The sequence below is a fragment of the Silurus meridionalis genome, chromosome 3 (genome assembly GCF_014805685.1).
Source record: "Silurus meridionalis isolate SWU-2019-XX chromosome 3, ASM1480568v1, whole genome shotgun sequence".
Lineage (NCBI taxonomy): Eukaryota > Metazoa > Chordata > Actinopteri > Siluriformes > Siluridae > Silurus > Silurus meridionalis.
The window spans coordinates 16,138,216-16,158,122 of NC_060886.1; the positions used below are offsets into that span (position 1 = coordinate 16,138,216).

General features: G+C 36.7%; 2 protein-coding genes across 4 annotated transcripts; one reads left to right on the forward strand and one right to left on the reverse strand.

The window, feature by feature from the left end:
• Positions 1–391: 391 nt before the first annotated feature.
• Positions 392–10,774, forward strand: ccdc80 (coiled-coil domain containing 80). 2 transcript variants are annotated; one of them, XM_046845928.1, is made up of 7 exons: positions 398–2,670; positions 2,822–2,978; positions 5,572–5,708; positions 6,473–6,624; positions 7,700–7,803; positions 8,520–8,603; positions 10,138–10,774. In XM_046845928.1, the coding sequence occupies exons 1-7, from the start codon at positions 1,039–1,041 to the stop codon at positions 10,455–10,457; spliced, it is 2,586 nt and encodes an 861-aa protein (XP_046701884.1). In that variant the 5' UTR covers positions 398–1,038; the 3' UTR covers positions 10,458–10,774. The 2 variants fall into 2 exon arrangements, with proteins under 2 accessions (XP_046701886.1, XP_046701884.1); XM_046845930.1 differs by lacking the exons at positions 8,520–8,603; positions 10,138–10,774 and adding an exon at positions 9,718–10,107 and having other exon boundaries at positions 392–2,670.
• An 870-nt stretch (positions 10,775–11,644) lies between these two features.
• Positions 11,645–16,415, reverse strand: slc35a5 (solute carrier family 35 member A5). 2 transcript variants are annotated; one of them, XM_046845852.1, is made up of 7 exons: positions 16,338–16,415; positions 14,585–14,765; positions 14,371–14,469; positions 13,899–14,032; positions 13,732–13,799; positions 12,771–13,554; positions 11,645–12,158 (listed from the first exon to the last, which is right to left on the reverse strand). In XM_046845852.1, exons 2-7 carry the CDS (start codon positions 14,742–14,744, stop codon positions 12,090–12,092), a joined length of 1,314 nt encoding a protein of 437 aa, XP_046701808.1. In that variant the 5' UTR covers positions 14,745–14,765; positions 16,338–16,415; the 3' UTR covers positions 11,645–12,089. The 2 variants fall into 2 exon arrangements, with proteins under 2 accessions (XP_046701808.1, XP_046701807.1); XM_046845851.1 differs by lacking the exon at positions 16,338–16,415 and having other exon boundaries at positions 14,585–16,331.
• Positions 16,416–19,907: the final 3,492 nt, after the last annotated feature.

Below are 19,907 nucleotides of genomic sequence, written 5' to 3' on the forward strand. Positions count from 1 at the left end.
TCATCAAACTTGTAGTATACATATATGACATTGTTTGTTATTTTAAATACAATAACATTCGGACTTAAAAAAAGAAATCAGTGTATAATTAATACTTTATTGTTTGTATTATTTGTTTTATTGATATGTGACTCCATTCCAGACATAACAATCTAGAGTTGCTGACAGAGTTATGTGCGTTGCCAAAGTTCAGTAAACACGATGTGGTCATTCTTCTCCATTTTATCTCCTGTTATGTCTCAGATTTGTGTCGAATTATTTTTTCTGCTTTATTTCCCATTTCTTTCCTTTTATTAATATCACAAACTTGTGTATCGATATTGTCCGCACTTACATCCTCGTGTAAAAGCAGATATTTAATGCCACGGTTGAGTGTGAGTAAATCTTGTTCGGTTTGGCAACCCAGACTTCCAGGGGTTGGTCCTCAACACAGCGGAGTCGGAGACTGAGGTTATTTGTTGGCATGTCTGGGAAAACTTCCAGGGATAAAGACTTTCCCTGCGCAATTTATGCTCATTTTTTCCTCGCTGCTGCTGTTTCTCTATCTGAGCCAGGAAAGCGTTTGCTGCCTTTCAGGACACACTCACACTAAGTGCGGAGAGTAAACGGGAAGAATTCCGGTGGATGGAGGTTTAGATTTTAGAAGAAAGTGAGCGGCATCTGTTTACAGAAGTAAGATGCACCGATTTTGCGTTTTGGACCGCTCATCGGCGCTGCGACTAAATGAATGAAGTGAATATCTGAGAAATGTTTATCCAAATGACCGAGCGCGTTTACTTACAGCACTTATAACAGGTCGTGACTGATGTAAACTTAATAACTTTTTTCACCTAACGTCTTTTTCTACTAACTACGGAAATCTGTATCGGAGGGATCGTGTTGGGGGTGTTTGAAGGCTACACCTGAGCTTACTGAAGTCATGATTTGAAAGTCTTGGATACCAGTCCTTGATATGCAGCAGCGGTAATCTACCATCCGACTTATGACACTTTGTTGGTTTTGTTTCAGCTGTCTATTTACTGAAATTAAACTTGTAATATGACAGCCATGTGGAGGGTCATGTTTGTGTATTGCTTGGCATTGGCAGTGTTGCTGTCAGATGGTAGCACACCTGATGGTAAACAGGCTGGTCTGAGGCAGCCGTCAACCTCAGTATCAAGACAAGACAAAAGGTCTCTCTCCCGGCCAGTTCGAACCAAAGTTAATGAGAAGCCAGGAGAAATGCAAAAAGATGAAGCCAGCACAACTCAAAACAGAAGGGTGTTCAGCCGGACAAGAGGCATGCAGGGTGGTTTAGAGAGCCTCCAGAGGGATGGCCGTGTGCCTGGAGCACGGGCTGCCCTGTCCCGCATGCCCAGCTCTGCTGGATCTCCCAATCTGCTGGCCACGTTTGCAGGAAAAAATCGCCTACTGGTCATCTCAGCCCCTCATGAGTCAGATGGCTATTACAGGCTCATGATGAGCCTGCTCAAACCAGATGTGTATTGTGAGCTGGCTGAACGTCATGTGCACCAGATTGTGATCTTTCACCAGGAGGGTGAGATGGGTGGGAAAGTCAGACGAATTACCAAAGAGGGCAAAGTCATGGAGGAGCCTCTGGATACAGCCCTCATTCCAAGGCTCATGAACTTCCTCAAGTTAGAAAAGGGTAAGTTTGGCATGGTGCTCTTGAAAAAGACACTGCAGGTGGAGGAACGTTACCCATACCCAGTTAGGCTGGAGGCCATGTATGAGGTAATAGACCAGTCGCCTGTACGAAAGATGGAGAAGTTGAGACAAAAGGGTTTTGTGCAGAACTGTAAGGAGGCAGGAGTGGAGGGTCAGGTAATCGAGGGCATTCCTAGCACTAGAACCCAGGTTAACCCCCCAATTGTGAGAAAACCAGAGAGAAAAGAGGAAAATCAAGTTACTACCTTGTCATCTACTACTACTTCTGTTACTACTACAAGGCCCACCACTACTACCACAAGTACAACCACCACCCGGCTTCCTACCACTTATCCTACAACAACCGCTCGCCCTACCTTTCGTTCTACACAGGCCACCGCTATCATCCAGACAACAACAAAAGCTCACATGTCCGCAAAATCAAACACCCAATCTAAGACCAAGAATGATAATGGGGATCAGTCTAAGAAAAAAACTATTCAACCCACCACTCCTTCTTACTTCTATACCAAAGCATACACTACCCAAAATGGAGACAATCGTACTGACAGAAAGGACTACACTCGTAAACAACCTAGTATTCTTCCAAGGCAGCACAAGCCAAACAAATCTAAGCCACCAAAGAAAAAGGATGGAGATAGTGGTCTGAGTAATGCATATATAGATAAGTATAATGTTGGCAAACCTACAGATACCTATCCTGTGGAAAAAGAGACTGATGGTGTTTCGCTAAAGAAAGTCAAAGACAAGCAAAACAAGACAGAGAAAACAAACAAAAAGGATAAATCAGACAATCCACCAAAGAAGAAGTCTAAAAGAAAAGGGAAGGAAGATGGAGGAAAATCAGAGAGGAAAGAAAAGGAAGAGAAGATTAGGAATAAAATGAGCAAGAAGATTGAAAAAGAAAAAAACTACCAGAAACCTACGAAGAAACCACTACCTTCTACAAAGGGAGCTCTGGAAACCTTTTTGGAATATTTTGAAAACCGAAGGCGATTAATTGTGAGTACAATTATGATTAATTAATGTTTAATTAATGGCATAGCACACATTTGTGCTGAATATATAATAAGGTGTCTGTTTAATTTCTTTCTTTGCTGTGAAATATTAAGTTTTTATATATATTCTCTGTTTTATATTGTGTTTGTTCTAGCTCATAACTGCTCCATCAGAGGAGAACAGAATGTATGTGCAGCAGAGGGATGAATACCTAGAACATGTGTGTGAAATGGCTATCAGGAAGGTCTCTATTATCACCATCTTTGGCACTTTGACCAACAGTACCATGAAAATTGATCATTACCAGCTTGGTGAGCCAAAGATTTCTTGGGATTTTGTAGCACAAACACCAAAAAAGAGTACTATAGATATAGATACAGAGCACAAATATATTTACACATTACCATATCTCTTGTATTCTATGTTTCTTGATTGTCTCATGTTTTAACATATTCCTATATCAGCATTTACATTGTGGCATGAGGCAAATGCCCTTAAACAGAGTTGCTTATATTTATTTACCTTTTATGCTTTCTTTTCACATACTGATTCCTTATTACACATATTATAAATGCCTCAAAGGTACCAAATGCCACTGACATTTAAAGTACAGCAAAGGCTTCCTGTTATTTCAGCTTTTAATTAATTGACAGTTTGTCACTGACGCCCTGTTTTTACTGCAACAAAGTGAACTTGTTCTAAAGGTTGCGGTTTTTCCCAAAAGATTTAGTAAGTACCTAAGAAAACCTATAGAAACAGCAAGAATCTATGGACTCTGTGGAATATATGGACAGACTATGTGACTCTGTGATGTGTAGGTAATAAATGTAAAGCCTTCTGTTGACAGAGTATTTGAAAAGCTATAAGTATTTTAGACTTATATATTATTTTAGTCTAGACTTAGACTTTAGACTTTTTTTGCATGAAACATTGTATGAAGTTGCACAAAACAAAAGCAATTAGTGATATCACATTTGATACTAATGTAAATCCAGTTAGACATAGCACCCAAAATGGTTTTGATCCATTAGACTAAGTTGTTTAACTATGAACAAGCTGTGCTGAGAGTGGTTTGTGAGCCTTTAATGCCTAATTGTTTTCAGGTGGAAATGTCATTTGAATAATTACTATCTATGATCAGAATTGTTCGGCCCTACAAAGAAAAAACTCTTTATGTGTAACAAGTTCAAAGAGAGACATTTCACATTTCAGTGGCTCTTTGTGTTGCAGATTAAGAGATTTGGAATGATATCCCAAGAAGCAAAGCCTTTTTTATCAGACATTTGGTCTTTGGTTTTGAGTAAAAGCAGTACTTTTCCAGGCAGTGACCTCATGTCAGTGTACTGTCTGTTGATCTTGTTAAAGATTTTCACAGTATAATGGGAGGTTTAAGTTCACCAAGAACAAGAATGAGTCAGTTCTTGACAGCGTAGTTTTTAAGCGGGCAATAAAATAAGGACAGTGCAATGAAAAGCCCACACAGATTGAAATAACCTATTACATATTCTACTAATAATCCATAATTCATAAAGAGACATAAATATGTTTGAGAGTTATTTATTGGAGCAATACCTTCTCTTTTAAATTTTCATCTTTATTGCTTAAGTATAAGAACAGCTAAAATAATAAAACATACTTTGGAGATTTTAAGCGGAAATTCCTGCATGTGATGACACACTTCCTGCCTTTGCATGAGTTAATATACATTTACATTTCTTTCCTTGTAGTCACCAGTCTTCAGCGTCTAGACTAGTTATGTGGTAAGGGTCACTTTTACAGAAATGAGTGGAGAAGAAAATGAGAAAGAAATGTTGGGTTAAAATGTTGATGAACTCAGTGTGTTGAACTCAGTGCTACATCTGTTGGAATTTGCTGGCTTGCTGACTGTGAATCCTAATGAGTTTTGCTCATTTATTGGGTTTGAATCTTAGTGTGTTTGTTCAATCAGTGGTGAATCTGAATCTTAATGTGTTTGCTCTTACATTGAGTCTAAATCTCACTGTTAAGTTCATTTAATGCTGTTTTAACATTGTGTATTTTTTGCGTACTGAGTTTGGAACATTTGGTGTCACAGTCTGCCAGCACACTGTGACTGGTTCCAATACATCAGACAGGACAGGAAGGAAGTGCATCTGACTGAATGGGCTGTGGTTCAGGAACCACAATTAAAGGCCTCTTACTGTGGGTCTCTGCACTGCTGTACTATCTACAGTTGCCCTTCTAATTAGCTACATGCATTCAAATGTCCTCTTTCATTTTCTTGTTTAAATTGCTATGATGTATTTCTCCTCAGCAGAGTGGTTTATTTATTTTCTGTTTTTAAAACTATAAAAAATTCTCAAGTAGTGTATTCTAGTTTTTGTAGTCAGATACAGATATTCTGCACTGCAGAGGATTCTTATTCCTCACTGCAGCAGTTCATCATCAGGCAAATCTGTTGACATTATAGAGCTTCCTGCTCAGATGTAGTCTTCTGAATAAGGAATGTCTACTGGATATCCACGTGAGACATACTTTGACATTTGAGGTAGGAAAAACAAACCTTTGGGTTTGGCTGTGTCTTCCTGCATATCTCCAGTGGGTGGAATCGGCTGTTCACATGCAGTGGTTTAGTTTTTAATCTGTCTCAGTCTGGACAAAAGAAAGCTGTCCAGAGCTGCTATCCTTAGATCAATGAATTACTTTATAGGTATCACATAGCTGGTAATTATCTAGACAGATCAATTAATTTCTTAAAATAATTTATTAATAACTTGATCTTGCCTATAATAAAGAAGACATTTATGTTTGAGTTGGAAAGTCAAATCTATCATTGACACAGCAAAACTCTTATTTAAAATCTTGTCAACTATACTATATGTTATCTGTTTATCTGACTACGGGATGAATTTGGTCCTTTTTCAGAAAATGACAAACCTATGAAAGTCCTGAGGCAGGAGGATCTCGTGAACCAGGAGCTAATCACAGATCTCAGGAAAGAGTTCAGAATGACCTACAATGATTTCTATATGGTGCTTACTGATATGGACATGAAATGGAAGGTAAGATTATGTGTCTATTTGTAAGCATTCCAGGTTTTTCAGGCTGACCAAGTATGTTTTTCACACAAGCACACTGCATTTTACAGTAACATGGAATATTAGCACTACAAACATATATAAATAGTCTGGTATTTTGTTTATAAATGGCAGATAAAATCAGCTGACGTTCAGCTGAAATTTGACTTTCAGTAGGAAAGGGTTATTTTACTGTGGTCTTTAGTGCACAGAGCAGTGACTGAACCCTTTACTCATAACCTGTAAAAGGATATACCATATTCTCTGCTATGTAATGCATCATGTTTACATCATGTTACATTTTGACAGCGGTAAGGCTTTTATCCTCAGTAGTTCTCAGTAGCATATTTATCTGTTCAGGGTAAAACCAGGGCCCTTCTAGCAGACAGCTGGTGTAAACAAAGAGGCCAGTGTGCAGGCATGCTGCTAGTGGTAAGCAGAGTAGCAGACATATTCCGTGTAAAAAATTACACTGAGCTGTGGCTAATCAAGGCACCCTGCACTTGCCCTCAATGATTCAGTGTTTTCCATAAACCTTCATTTGGTTCATTTACTCACTCATGGAAATGTTGCTGCCAAGAGCACAACATGGGAAGAATTTTGTTACTTTGTTGTCTTGAATTTAGCTCTAGCTTGAATTGTTTTTTTATTGAGTCGAAATCTTGTGAATTGTTGTCATATATTACACTCATAAAGTTACGGTTACCCCAAATAGCACTTATTTGTTCTATATTTGCCTGTTGTTGCAGCAATTTTATGAGGTTCCAATTGCCATGAAAGCTGTATTTGGCTACATCGACACATTCTCCTCTCGCATCAGAGAAATGGAGCACCAAAAACGAGATGGAGTGACGTGTAAAAAGGAAGACAAGCAACGGTCATTGGAGAACTTTCTCTCCAGGTAGCATAGATCTTTCAATGGACAAATGATTTACTGTATAAAGAAAGCATAATTGAACACGGCTTCATTTAGACACCCAGTTAACCTACAGTCCAGCCGTAAAGTATTCAGTGCCTCAGTTTTCCCACATCTTGTTATGTTACAGCCTTATTTTAAAATGGATTAAATTACTTATTTTCTTTATTATTCTACACATAATACCCCATAATGACAACATGAAAGAAGTGTGTTTAAAATCTTTGCAAATGTATTAAAATTAACAAACTAAATCATATGAGTATTCACAGCCTTGACATGCAATGACACTCAAAATTGCGCTTAAGTGTATCCTGTTTCCACTGATCATCCTTGAGATGTTTCTACAACTTGATTGGAGTCCATCTGTGGTAAATTCAGTTGATTAGACATGATTTGAAAAGGCACACACATGTCTGTATGAGGTCCCACAATTAACAGTGCATGTGAGAGCGCCATGAAGTCCAAGGAATTGTGTGTAGACCTCTAAAACAGGATTGTATCGAGGGCACAGATCTGGGGAAAAGTACTGAAAAATATCTGTAGCATTGAAGGTCCCAATGAGCACAGTGGCCTTCATCATCCATGAATGGAAGAAGATTGGAACCACCAGGGTTCTTTGTCACTGAAAACAATCAAATTAATTTACTGAATTAAATTAGAACAGACTATATCTTTACAGAATATACCAGACATTGTTAAATATTTAAATCCCTGACACCAAAATGCTCCTGTGTCGGTTGCGGATCATGGAAAGTGACACTTGCAGTAAATCTGTCACAGGGGTGGTTGGAGTTATTCACACACTAAAAATATTTATAAAAAGCTTCTTTCTTTTAAAAATTTTATTTACACCATTATCATTATGAGCTGTATTAAATATTAAAATATTGGGAGAAAAACAGTAGTGCATTGAGCACCCCCATATAACAGAAATGGCATGATCCTCATTTCATAACACCTTTGCAAAGGTTTGACTGTGAGATTGGTAGTTGAATCAGGCTCCTCATTTCAAAGCATCGAATCAAAACAGTATTTTTATTTTCTTTGTGTAATACAGATTCCGCTGGAGACGCAGACTTCTTGTGATATCGGCTCCCAATGATGAAGAGTGGGCCTATCAGCAGCAACTCTATGCCATGTCCAGCCAGGCATGCAACCTGGGTAAGTTTGGTTTACTAATAAAGTGACATGTACTTGTTGTTTTTGTGTTCTAGACAAATAGGCAACTGAGCTTACACAGAATGCCTGCATGATTCACATGAATCAGTTATGGAGGATAAAAACAAGCCCAATCTTAATGTACCCATGTTATTTTTATTTCTAACTGTTGATACTGTATCTTTCTGATTTTGTTTTGGTATTTGTTCTAGGACTTCTGATAGCAACATTTTACAAGCTGATATACGCTACTCCTGCTATTTTAACATTGGTTTCTGAAGCAAATATAAATAGTCAGTAACCTTGTATTTAATTTATTTCCGTTTAATTGCTTACAAAACAAGTAGGTTTTTTTTAGAACTTAAGCAAAGCAGCCAAGAACTCTGCTCATTTATCTACTATATGTAAAGTCTGGGTTGATGCTCCCTGATGGCAAGATTGTGCAGAAATTCATGGGGAAAAACTTTTGAATTTAAAATTCATTTAAAATAATTTTGCTTTTATTTTTACACATTTCTTAACCAATGTTTTTTTCTTTAATTCTGTGTTTTCTATTGCTCTTCTATATGAAAATAAAGTAGAAAGAAAGAGTTTGTAGTTTAAAAACCAAGACTAATGTCACTTCTTATACAAGACTATTGGGAAATTGACTGAATGCTAAGGGAATGGCATAGACTTAGTTAATATTATGTCTAATGAATGTATATAATTGTTTGCAGGGCTTCGTCATATTTCTGTTTTAAAGCTGCTGGGGACTGATATGGTAGACATGGGTGGAGTGTTGGAGCTTTATCCCATTAATGGTAAGAATTTTAACCATTAAAAAGCATGCAGTACATAATAACATTCAGTCTATAAATGCACTGTCTAAAAGGCTGCAAAATATTGACTCACTCATGTACTAAACAGGGTTTTGTGGTACCAGGCTATAACTAAAAGAAAACAAACATGTGACCAAGTTGACAGCCAGGTGTCCAGGCTTCGTGGATGTCAACATGTCAACACCATTTGTAACTAAAACAGTAGGTAGGCTTTTGCTGTAAAGTCCGCAATACCTTTCTTCAATGATTTAGTCTTTTATACTGAAGTCACAGTCTTGACCTTCTACGTGAGGACCTCAAGGCTCCCACAGGAATCTTACTTTGCAGAACAAACCTGAAAGCAGGGAAAGGTTTCAGCATTTGTAAAACCACAGCGCTGCACAGTGTGCTTGTGCAGCTGATGTTATGTGGAGTGTCAGGCTTTTGTGTGTTTGAAAAGCTGCTTCAGCATGTCTGAGGGAAGGTCTCTGTGATGTTTTTAGATCAAAGCTGTTTAAGTAAGCAGTGCTGGCTATAAATGCAACCACAGACACAAGACCAACAGACATAAGACCAAGGTTGAACTCTAAGGATATATATTAGTTTTAGAAATATAAAGCTTCTTTTAAGTATTTTTGTGAAAAAATAAAAAGTGTGCTATAATTCCTCACAGCAGAGTTTTTGGTAGCTGGTATCTGACGGAGTAAGGGAGTTTTTCCTTGCCACAGTCGCCACAGCTTGCTCATCAGGGATAAATGCACACCATTCACCTTGACTGTTGATTTCTGTAAAGCTGCTTTGAGACAATGTCTGTTGTGAAAAGCGCTATAGAAATAAACTTGACTTGACTTGACTTGACTTGACTTGACTTGACTTGGTATCCTCAGTTTGCAACCTTGTGAATCAGTGTTGATTTATTCATTGATTGAGACCTTAAAGCACTTTTGTATGTTGCTCTGGATAAGGGCATCTGCAAAATACTGTAAATGTAAGGAATAGAGGGTGGAACATTTTACATGAAGGTAAGGCAACAGGTATTGCAGACTTTACAGCAAAAACATACTAACTGTTTTTAGGTACAACTAAGCAAATAATACATTTAAATGATTGTTTGTAGGGCTTCGTCATATTTCTGTTTTCTTACCTTTATGTGAAATGCTCTATTACTTTTCCCTCCATAACAGTCTCACTACCTTGAAGTGGCCTGTTGCATTTATACTTTCTCTTGTGTAAGGTATTTTAAGATAAGGTCTTAAAGTACGGGTCAGTAGGTAAATAAATAATTTAAAAATAACTACTGAACACACTTTAATAATAAGCCTAATACTTGAATAGTTAGATTCGATTTGTAAAATAAATGTATTTTTTAAAACCGGATTTTACAGTTAAAGGGGTCTCTGGTTGCTTTAACAATAAGTGGAATAAGTGGCTATATTAAGGTAGCATAGCCTGTCAATTAGCTAAGATACATCACTGTAACCTAACAGTATAATTTTACCATGAAATTAAACATAACATTTAAATATGCATGTTCCAGGGAGTGCGACAGTGGACCGTGAGGGCTTGTCAGCAACACTAGTGAGGGACATCAGAAATTACTTCCAGATCAGCCCTGAATATTTCTCCATGTTGCTGGTGGGCAAGGATGGCAATGTGAAGTCATGGTACCCATCACCAATGTGGTCCATGGCCAACATTTATGATCTTATAGACTCCATGCAGCTACGTAGGCAGGAGATGGCCATCCAGCAGAGCCTGGGCATGCGCTGCCCTGAAGACGAGTATGGTTCCTATGGCTACCACCATGGTTACCACAATGGCTACCAGGAGGGATATCATGAAGGATATGGTTACTAAAGGCTATAAGTCAGTCTGTGAGCCATCCAGAATGGTCTGTATTTTCCAATGAACTGAATTTCAGTGTCAGAGGCCATACACCATTTTTTTCCCATTACCGTTTGAATTGTTGTATTTCTTATATGGGTTTATCATCTCGCCCTGCCTGATGATATAATGTTTTTCAGCCAATGGCATAACAGTTTGTAGATAAATGCTGATATATTTTTGATTTATATTCTGGATGATAATTTTCAGGGTCACATACATACATACATACACTGTGTCCTTATTTATAATGATGTTAATAAACAGCTTTTGGCCATTAACATTCCACACTACAGTGTATATATATTTTTTTATATTACCCTTTGATTGTGCCTCTTAGATAAGCAGTCTGTGTGGGTTTTCATTTCTGTTCTCATGTATTAAGGCCCAATAACTTTAACTGAGACTAATCTAAACCATCATTGCTTTAAACTCACTCATTCATTCACTCAGTGTTATTAGTAGCTCCTTTATCCTTATCATGGCCACAGTTAATCTAGAAGTGACTACAACCTGGATGTAATATAGGTCCATCCCAGGCCTCCATTCACACACATTTACACTTATTTACCAAGCCAAGCCAGTTAACCTACTGGCATGCTTACCCAGTAAAAAAAAAAATACACAGACACAAGTATATCCCTGATTCTCTTACTTTAAAAAAGTTTATTTTATAGTCAAAATATTACATACAGTATATTCTGCAGTAATGACACTTCAAAAAGCCAATTTACTTTATAACTAAAGTCAAAACAAAATGCAAAACTTTTTTTAAAGTATTTGTTTCAACATTTAAATTAATTTTATAAATCAAATACACAGGATTACGCAGATTTAATTGTTCTAACATAATACTGAACTGTTCCTAATAAAGATTAATTGATGCATGCTGGTTGCATGAATTAAGTAGCCAATAAAACATTCCAAATAAATTTCTTAGTCATTCAAAATAAGAACACTGTCAAGAAACTTGATTACAGAATTGTGCCTACAAAACGTGTGTGACTAACACCACTCTGCTAGACTTCTTTGCATTTCTCAGGAACATTTTTTAAGATTTTCTTCAATAAATTTTTCTTATCAGATATTTTATTCAGCCATATCAGAGAGCTGATATTTTAAAGTGATCACATGTGAAATACAACACCGCATACACAAACTTAAAATACCATAATATACATATATTATTTAGGCCACTTTCATTATATCTCTATTCTTTAGCCCATTTATAAGGAGCTCATACCACTGTGTGGAGAAGTATTTTTATAATTTCTTACAGCAGACTGAGTTTCTATACACAATTTGTCAGACAATGCTATCATATCTAACAATAGATTGAAGACACAACTGAACACAATATAACTGAGTTTGTCTCATTCTCAGAACACCAGGAACCCTAACCTGACAATGGCATTTTAGAGAGTTTGCAAGTATCAAACTGCATCAAACGTTTGCACTATTATAATCAATGCCCCCTCCCACACCCAAAGAAAATGTCAATACATATTGTCATTAGAGCATTATAAATACAGGCACATTGACAAATAATTTGCAAGATAATTACATTTACACTTTATAAATAAAGGCTGGAATGAGAAAGTAGGCTCAGAAAGACTCCTCTTCAGAATCATCATCTGTGTCAGACTTATTAAGTCTCTCCAACTCTTCCCCATCCTAAACAAAACCAACATACAAATGCTCTTAATAATACAATATAAGTTTAATGAATGCACAACATGTACACAACCTATTGAGATGAGAAAACAAAAATTTGAATCTTATTCTACATCAAGCACAATGTTAGGCTCAAGCTAACCTTGAAACACCCTATTAACTGACCACTGCTTATCTGTCCAGGACAAACCATAAAATATTCCTTTATCTTTCATGTTTCTGTCCACTTTTCCTAAAGTGATTATCACTTAAGATGGCATTATCCACAGAGAACAAGAGGACCCTAATTAAGAATCCCAGTGGCATATAGTAAAAGGAAAATATAAGAGTGTTTATTACACAAATTGACAAATGATAATGGTTAATTTGATTAGCCAAATGAACTATTACTAATTTAAATTACTAATTACTAATTAAAAATAACTACAGTAATGTAATTCTATATAGTTTCCAATAAAATAATCAATGTGACAAATTTAAAGTGAAATGATATTTTGGTTAGAATGAAAATAAAAACTGAGAGAACTGAGAAAGAAGTGTCAATCAAAGAAAAAAGTCACAAAAAATTGAGTCAAAACTTCTTTAAAGTTCAACATGCAACTGAATCCTTACCCCTTGATGACGCTCAAACACCTCTCCGTTGATGACCCTGAGCCTCTCTTGCTGCAGTAAATACGCCGGGTCCTTCAGACTGCTGCTGTGGTATATAAAAATGGCCAGTAATACAATTGGCGCCTGTAGAAAGAAGTCTAGTTCTGGCCGAAAATTAAAGAGGAAGAATGACAAGGCTGTGACAAACACAGTAGTGATTTGGCCTGTCAGCACATGGAACATGTTGTCACGGAACTTAAGGATAAAGGCAACAGAGAGACCTAGGGCAGCTGTGATAAAGGTCAGTGCTATCGAGTAGGCATTGTGTCCGTGAAACAGGCCGTAGCGCAGCATCACCGTGCGCGAGTCGGAACGCAACACCAATGCCAGGCTATTGAAGGCAACACCAAACACATACAGTCGACTGTTCTGGATAAAAATACTTTCAGCTAGCTGCTCTCCGTCTTTTAGGATCTTTTCATTGTAGATGTTGGCCAATGCGGAGGTAAAGCACTGAAGAAGCAGCAAGACATAGCCCAGGCCGAAACCACGTAAACGCTGGACAAGCTGGCTGTTCCAGAGCTCCGGGACCAGTCCCTCTGCCCAGCTGGTCTCACTCTGGTTGTGCTTCTTTATGTCCAACAAGGTGGAGTTTGAGCAGCTGCTGGAGGGAGCAGAGACATGCGCCCCATGCAGGCCATGAACACTGACTGCATGCTGGTTTGGACATGTGTTCATGGTCAGGGCCACGATGGAGAAGAAGAGAATGATCAGGGAGGCCCACTGCACCCAGGACAAATGTCTCCTGCAGAGTGAAGATGCATTTACAACAGGAGAATGAGGGAGAAGATGCCATAGTCTGATAAAGACACCCCATGCACAACACACTATGTTCACATTGCACTAATATGCAGCAAACAGAAATAGCTTCTGTTGTATTAAAGTATGAAAAATATAATAAATTTGTGTTTTTAACACTTACTTCAGAACAAACCGGAACAGAATGGCTGTTGTAAGAATGACAACATTGGAGAACAATACAGCCATTGCCTGTTCCAACAATCAAACAAACAAACAGAATGATACCTCTACTGTCTAAATATTAAAAATAAAAATAAAAAAGTCAAATACATAAGTACATCAACTTACAGGCTGGAGGTAGGTCATCACATAAAAAATAATGAGGTTATCAAGAAAATAGAGAAATGCAGGGACAGCCCATTTCAAACAGCCAGAAAATGAGGAACCAGAGGAGCAGCCCAAGTCCCTACACGAACGATTTTCTGCAGTACAAACACATAAAAAGGTAAAAACTAATAAAGTGGAGGAAAATATTGCCTACATCTGCCATAAAACTGATGTTAACTCATCCACTAAAAGAATCATTAAATCCATTCCAAATTACTTTTTAGTACGCATGTACATATCTGGAAAAAGCTGATGAGTTGGCAACCGTTTCTCGTCAGCTATCAAATCAGCAATGAGGTGTTTTATAATAATTATATCTACTGCAAATAAAGGTTATTGATTTAGATCAGCAAAGTGCAAATGTATAAACAATTGTTGAAAGATATGAATTTGTTTTACTGATGTGTAGGTTTGGCTGATAGCCAGGGCTCACCTCGAATGATGACTCTCACTGACATGACTAAACAAAAAAACAGTTTGATGGTCTCTGCCATTAAATTCACAGAGGCAGGGTGAAAGTCATATTTGTTTTCTGCAAAGAAAGCAATGTAAAAGTAAGTTGATTAGTACCAGGCAATTTAACTACATTGAAAAAACAAAAACACTGACAAACTTAATTAAGTCCAATTTAACAAGCTGAAGGTTACCTTCATTTTCAGAGAACTTCAGCAAAATAATGCGACTGGTTCCCAGTGTGATGAATACTAAGCCAAGAACTAAAGTGTAGGCAGAGGATCGTGAGCACAGCCAGGCACTGGAAGAACAACAGCTGCAGCAGCAGGAGGAGGTGGAGGAGGAAGGAGCCATTTTGGAGCAACAGACCTGTGGCTGAGTCCAACAAGTGTAACAAATGAAGACACATGTCCAAATATCTTTTGCTTAAATCAGTAATTACACTTCACCAATATGAAGTGTTCTTAGTGCACAGTGAAACTGAAATGTACTTTTCTCCAACAAGAAATACTTCCCAAGGATCTGTTGTGCCAGTTCTTTAGGGCCACCCTTAAATCCATTCTATGTACATTAATTACTGTCTGGTTCAATGTCTGGACAATCTTCAACTTCAGAAATAAATTAGGATGACTTTGTGTATCATGGGGACCAACTTGCCCCTTACACCCCGCATACAGTCGGTTCATACGCAGTCCCAATGGCAGGTGATAAAGACAGATCAAAACAAGGTCTGCCAGACTCCAATATATTTCCCCCTCAGTATCCAAAAAGAATTTAAACACCTCCCATTACCCCAATCTAAATAGACCTTTTACTACTACACTGCCTCAGTCTCCTACTGTGTGCAATAACTACTACACTACCTCCATCTCCTACTTTATTTCCTATTATTTCCTACTTGCATATTTTTGTAAACTACCTGGACAATAAATGCACTATAATCTCACTTTCTGCCTTGGCCAATGTGTGCGTCGTCATTTAGATGTGTTTCAGATGTGTTATGTGTAATCATGTTTGTATTAGTCTTGTTCAGTCTGTATGTTATATGTGCCCTGTTAGATTACTCTATATCAGAAATAAATTCCTTGAATGCACAGGCATACTTGACAAATATAGCTGACTCTGAAATTGATTTTTCAGATAAAAGACAGCATAAAATAATCAAGTGTGATATGTCTCTATCTAAAGTGAGGCTGGGGAAGTGAGATTTGTATAGTATTATATAGAAAAGATCATCCTTCATAACAATGCCTAGTGACTGTTAAATCTCAAATGGCTCTATGCTCTCTGCTCTCTATTTAAGTACAAATCATAATGAGTTATAATGATCAATAACACCTATAAGATAGAGCAAAAAGTTATAATGAGCAATAACACCTATAAGATGTATTTGTACATTTGTAGTACACTATGACACACAGAGAACTCTATAAGACTGGACCCAGAAATACAACTGCATACAATCTGCTCTATTGATAGATTTGAGGTCTACAGGAGGAAGTATATAGATGATCTATATAATCGGTATGTAATACCGATTATATAGTGTTTGTTATGCAGTGGTGATTGTTATTCGCACAATAGCACTGCAGGAGCTTCAAAACTTATGCTTCGGTGTCAAACCAAGTGCCTGATCTAAAATAATACCTGACTCCTATTAATTCATAAACCCCAAAATTAAATTACACAAACCTCTGAAATCATAAATACTGTATATGTCCTAAGCAGCACTATGTGATATGGATCATATCCCTTCTGCTGTTACTACTACATTGGTGTTATTTATTAGCTGACTAGCTTATCAGCCTATCTTTTATTTCCTAATGTAACAACACACACGCACACACGGTACGCCGCCTACAACCACCTCATCAATGACATGTCAACCATAAAATGTAGTAGAACGAACTAGCAACTGAAAATAAAATAAATTAGTTATAAACCCACTCGTCCATATGTTCACGCTGCGCTTCCCATTCTGACGTCAGGCTCTCGAACACGCCACTGCGCACGCGTCATTGCGGCGCACCATTTCATGCCTAAAGTCCCTGTTTCAGTTCACCTGGCCGGAATCAACAAACCTGCTAACGTGGCTCTAACTGTAGTTATTTGTCTCATTGTCACCTCTATTTAAAATGCAAATCACACAAACACAGAGAGAATGAATTAATTTATTAGTCAACACGGTGAATGAGCTCAAGAGACGATGAAAATAAAATACTTGTGCCATACACATTAGGTGCTTTATCTTATAATATAAACATTAAACCCCTTATTAATTTTTTCCACATATAAAGTTAGGGGTGTGAAGAGTATCTGAAAATCACACTTGAGTAAAAGTATAGATACCTTGCTGCAACACTTTATTAGAATTTAACATTCTTCTTCTTCTCCATTAGGGGTCGCCACAGCTGATTATCCGTCTCCATACCCCCCTGTCCTCTACATCTGTCTCTTTCAAACCAACTACCTGCATGTCTTCCCTCACCACATCTATAAACCTCCTCTTTGGCCTCCCTCTTTTCCTCCTTACTGGTGGCTCCATCCTTAGCATTCTCCTACCCCATATTCCCCATGTCCCTTCTCTGCACATGTCCAAACCATTACAAGTTAAAATTAACCAATTCCAATATGACCTGAGAAAATGTTTTAGAGAATTTGATTGGAACAGTACTTGAGTATGTTACTCATATTGAACTTAGTCCCAAAGATGCACTAGATTTTATTTAATTTCCTAAAATACAAATCAAATTGTATACCTCAAACCTGCATTAACCGCGATCAACACGGAAGTCTATTCAACATGCCAAAAAGAAACAATTGTATCTTCAACTAACACATAAAACTACATCACCATGTCACAACGAACCATTAGTATTCAATGTACAAATACAATTAAAAAAATAATAATTTTAATTCGAATAAAAACTAAATGTTCAGTGCTGACTGTGATTTGATTCAACTCTCAGTCTCAGAGACTTGGAATATATTCAAGCTTATTTTGGATTGAAAATGAGGCAAGTGGTGTTAAAAAGTTGCTCACAGTTAGAAGATGCAGGTAGAGGAGTGAGTGAGAAGGGGGTCATTGTCAAATATAATACAGTAAGTAAAAAGTACATATTTTGGATAATAAATGTAGTTGAATGGAGAGTAAAAGTTGCTTATATCTTTTATACTCAATTAAAATAGAAAGTAGACAAAAATTACAAAAAATAAAGAATATATAAAATAAAAAAAATAAAAACATTAAAAAAAATGTTGTAGGTCAAAAGCCTGTGTAAATGTAACTCTGGAACTTTCATAGATTTGGTAAATAAATAGTAATTACTATTTGAATAGTAACACATTTATAAAAGGTACAACTTGACACATTACCATGACACATTTAGAGGATTATCTAAAGTTTAAGCTTTGAGTAATATAAAGTAATACTTAATAAATACATTCTACAAACCCGATTCCAAAAAAGTTGGGACACTGTACAAATTGTGAATAAAAACAGAATGCAATGATGTGGAAGTCTCAAATTTCAATATTATATTCAGAATACAACATAGATGACATATCAAATGTTTAAACTGAGAAAATGTATCATTTTAAGGGAAAAATAAGTTGATTTTAATTAATTTCATGGCATCAACACAACACATCTCAAAAAAGTTGGGACAATCCATGTTTACCACTGTGTGGCATCCCCTCTTCTTTTTATAACAGTCTGCAAACATCTGGGGACTCAGGAGACAAGTTGCTCAAGTTTAGGTAAAGGAATGTTGTCCCATTCTTGTCTAATACAGGTTTCTAGTTGCTTAACTGTCTTAAGTCTTTTTTTGTCGCACTTTATGATGCGCCAAATGTTTTCTATGGGTGAAAGATCTGAACTGCAGGCTGGCCATTTCATTACCCTGATCCTTCTTCTACGCAGCCATGATGTTGTAATTGATCCAGTATGTATATTGTATTCATAGTACATATATACGCATCTGTATAGTATTGTTCATAGTACATATATATTCATCTGTATATTATATGCATAGTACATATATATTCATCTGCATATTATATTCATAGTACATACAGTATATATTCATCTGTATATTCATAGTCATAGTACATATATATCCATCTGTATATTATATTCATAGTACATATATATTCATCTGTATAATAATAGTACATATACATCTGTAAATTACTGTTTATAGTCCTATATTCCATTCTATTTATCTTATGTAAATCATGTAAAAACTGTATATCCTGCACTTGCTGTTATTGCACTCTGGTTAGACCCAAACTGCATTTCATTGCCTTGCACTTGTACATGTGTAATGACAATAAAGTTTAATCTAATCTAATGTGGTCTTCCATTGTCATGTGGGAAAATGCAAGGTCTTCCCTGAAAGAGACGACATCTGGATGGGAGCATATGTCGTTCTAAAACTTAGATATACCTTTCAGCATTGATGGTGCCTTTCTAGATGTGTAAGCTGCCCATGCCACACGCAGTCATGCAACCCCATACCATCAGAGATGCGGGCTTCTGAACTGAGCATTTTTTCGGCCTTGACCCTTATGCAAAGAGATTGTTCCAGATTCTCTAAATCTTTGGATGATATTATGCACTGTAGATGATGATTACTTCAAACTCTGCAATTTTTCTCAGAGAAACTGCTTTCTGATATTGCTCCACTATTTTTCGCTGCAGCATTGGGGGAATTGGTAAAGCTCTGCCCATCTTGACTCTGAGAGACACTGCCACTCTGAGAGGCTCTTTTTATACCCAATCATGTTGCCAATTGACCTAATAAGTTGCAAATTAGTTTTTAGCTGTTCCTTATATGTACATTTAACTTTTCCGACCTATTATTGCTACCTGTCCCAACTTTTTTGGAATGTGTAGCTCTCATGAAATCCAAAATGATTTAAAAATTTCTCACTTTCAACATTTGATATGTCATCTATATTCTATTGTGAATTAAATATAAGTTTATGAGATTTATAAATGATTGCATTCCTTTTTTATTAACAATTTGTACAGTGTCCCAAGTTTTTAGGAATCGGGTTTGTATAAAGTTTGTGGCTTTTTTATTATAACAAAAAATTATAATTGAGCTAAAATTTAGCTATTCTACAATACAAACAAACAAAAAGACCCTTCTAAGCTTTTTTAAGCATCTTTTACCACTATGGTTAGATGAACATCAGCCCCTTCAACGTTTCAGAACACAATTGTAAGAACAGACAGTGTGTTCTTTGGTTAAATGGCTGTCTGGGAGTGTTTGCACTTAAACATTTATAAAAGATATATCTAATTTATCAACATTTATTTTTTTTATTTGTCATTCCAGTGTTTAAATTACGTTAATGTAAGTTAATGTTGATTTTAATGTTTAAGTTCATATTAATTTTTCTGTTGTTGTTGTGTTGTGTTTCTTTGATGTGATACAGTTAATGTAGATGTAATTCTGGGAATTTAGATTTACTTAATAACTGTGATGATCTTAATAGATTTAACAGGCA

Coding starts and splice junctions, on each gene's coding strand:
- ccdc80 (XM_046845928.1), top strand. CDS start 1,039: ATGACAGCCATGTGGAGGGTCATGTTTGTGTATTGCTTGGCATTGGCA. Junction 2,979..5,571: donor AATTGATCATTACCAGCTTG/GTGAGCCAAAGA, acceptor GTCCTTTTTCAG/AAAATGACAAACCTATGAAA. Junction 5,709..6,472: donor ATATGGACATGAAATGGAAG/GTAAGATTATGT, acceptor CTGTTGTTGCAG/CAATTTTATGAGGTTCCAAT.
- slc35a5 (XM_046845852.1), bottom strand. CDS start 14,744: ATGGCTCCTTCCTCCTCCACCTCCTCCTGCTGCTGCAGCTGTTGTTCT. Junction 13,800..13,898: donor TGATGACCTACCTCCAGCCT/GTAAGTTGATGT, acceptor TTGTTGGAACAG/GCAATGGCTGTATTGTTCTC. Junction 12,159..12,770: donor TGTTTGAGCGTCATCAAGGG/GTAAGGATTCAG, acceptor GGTTTTGTTTAG/GATGGGGAAGAGTTGGAGAG.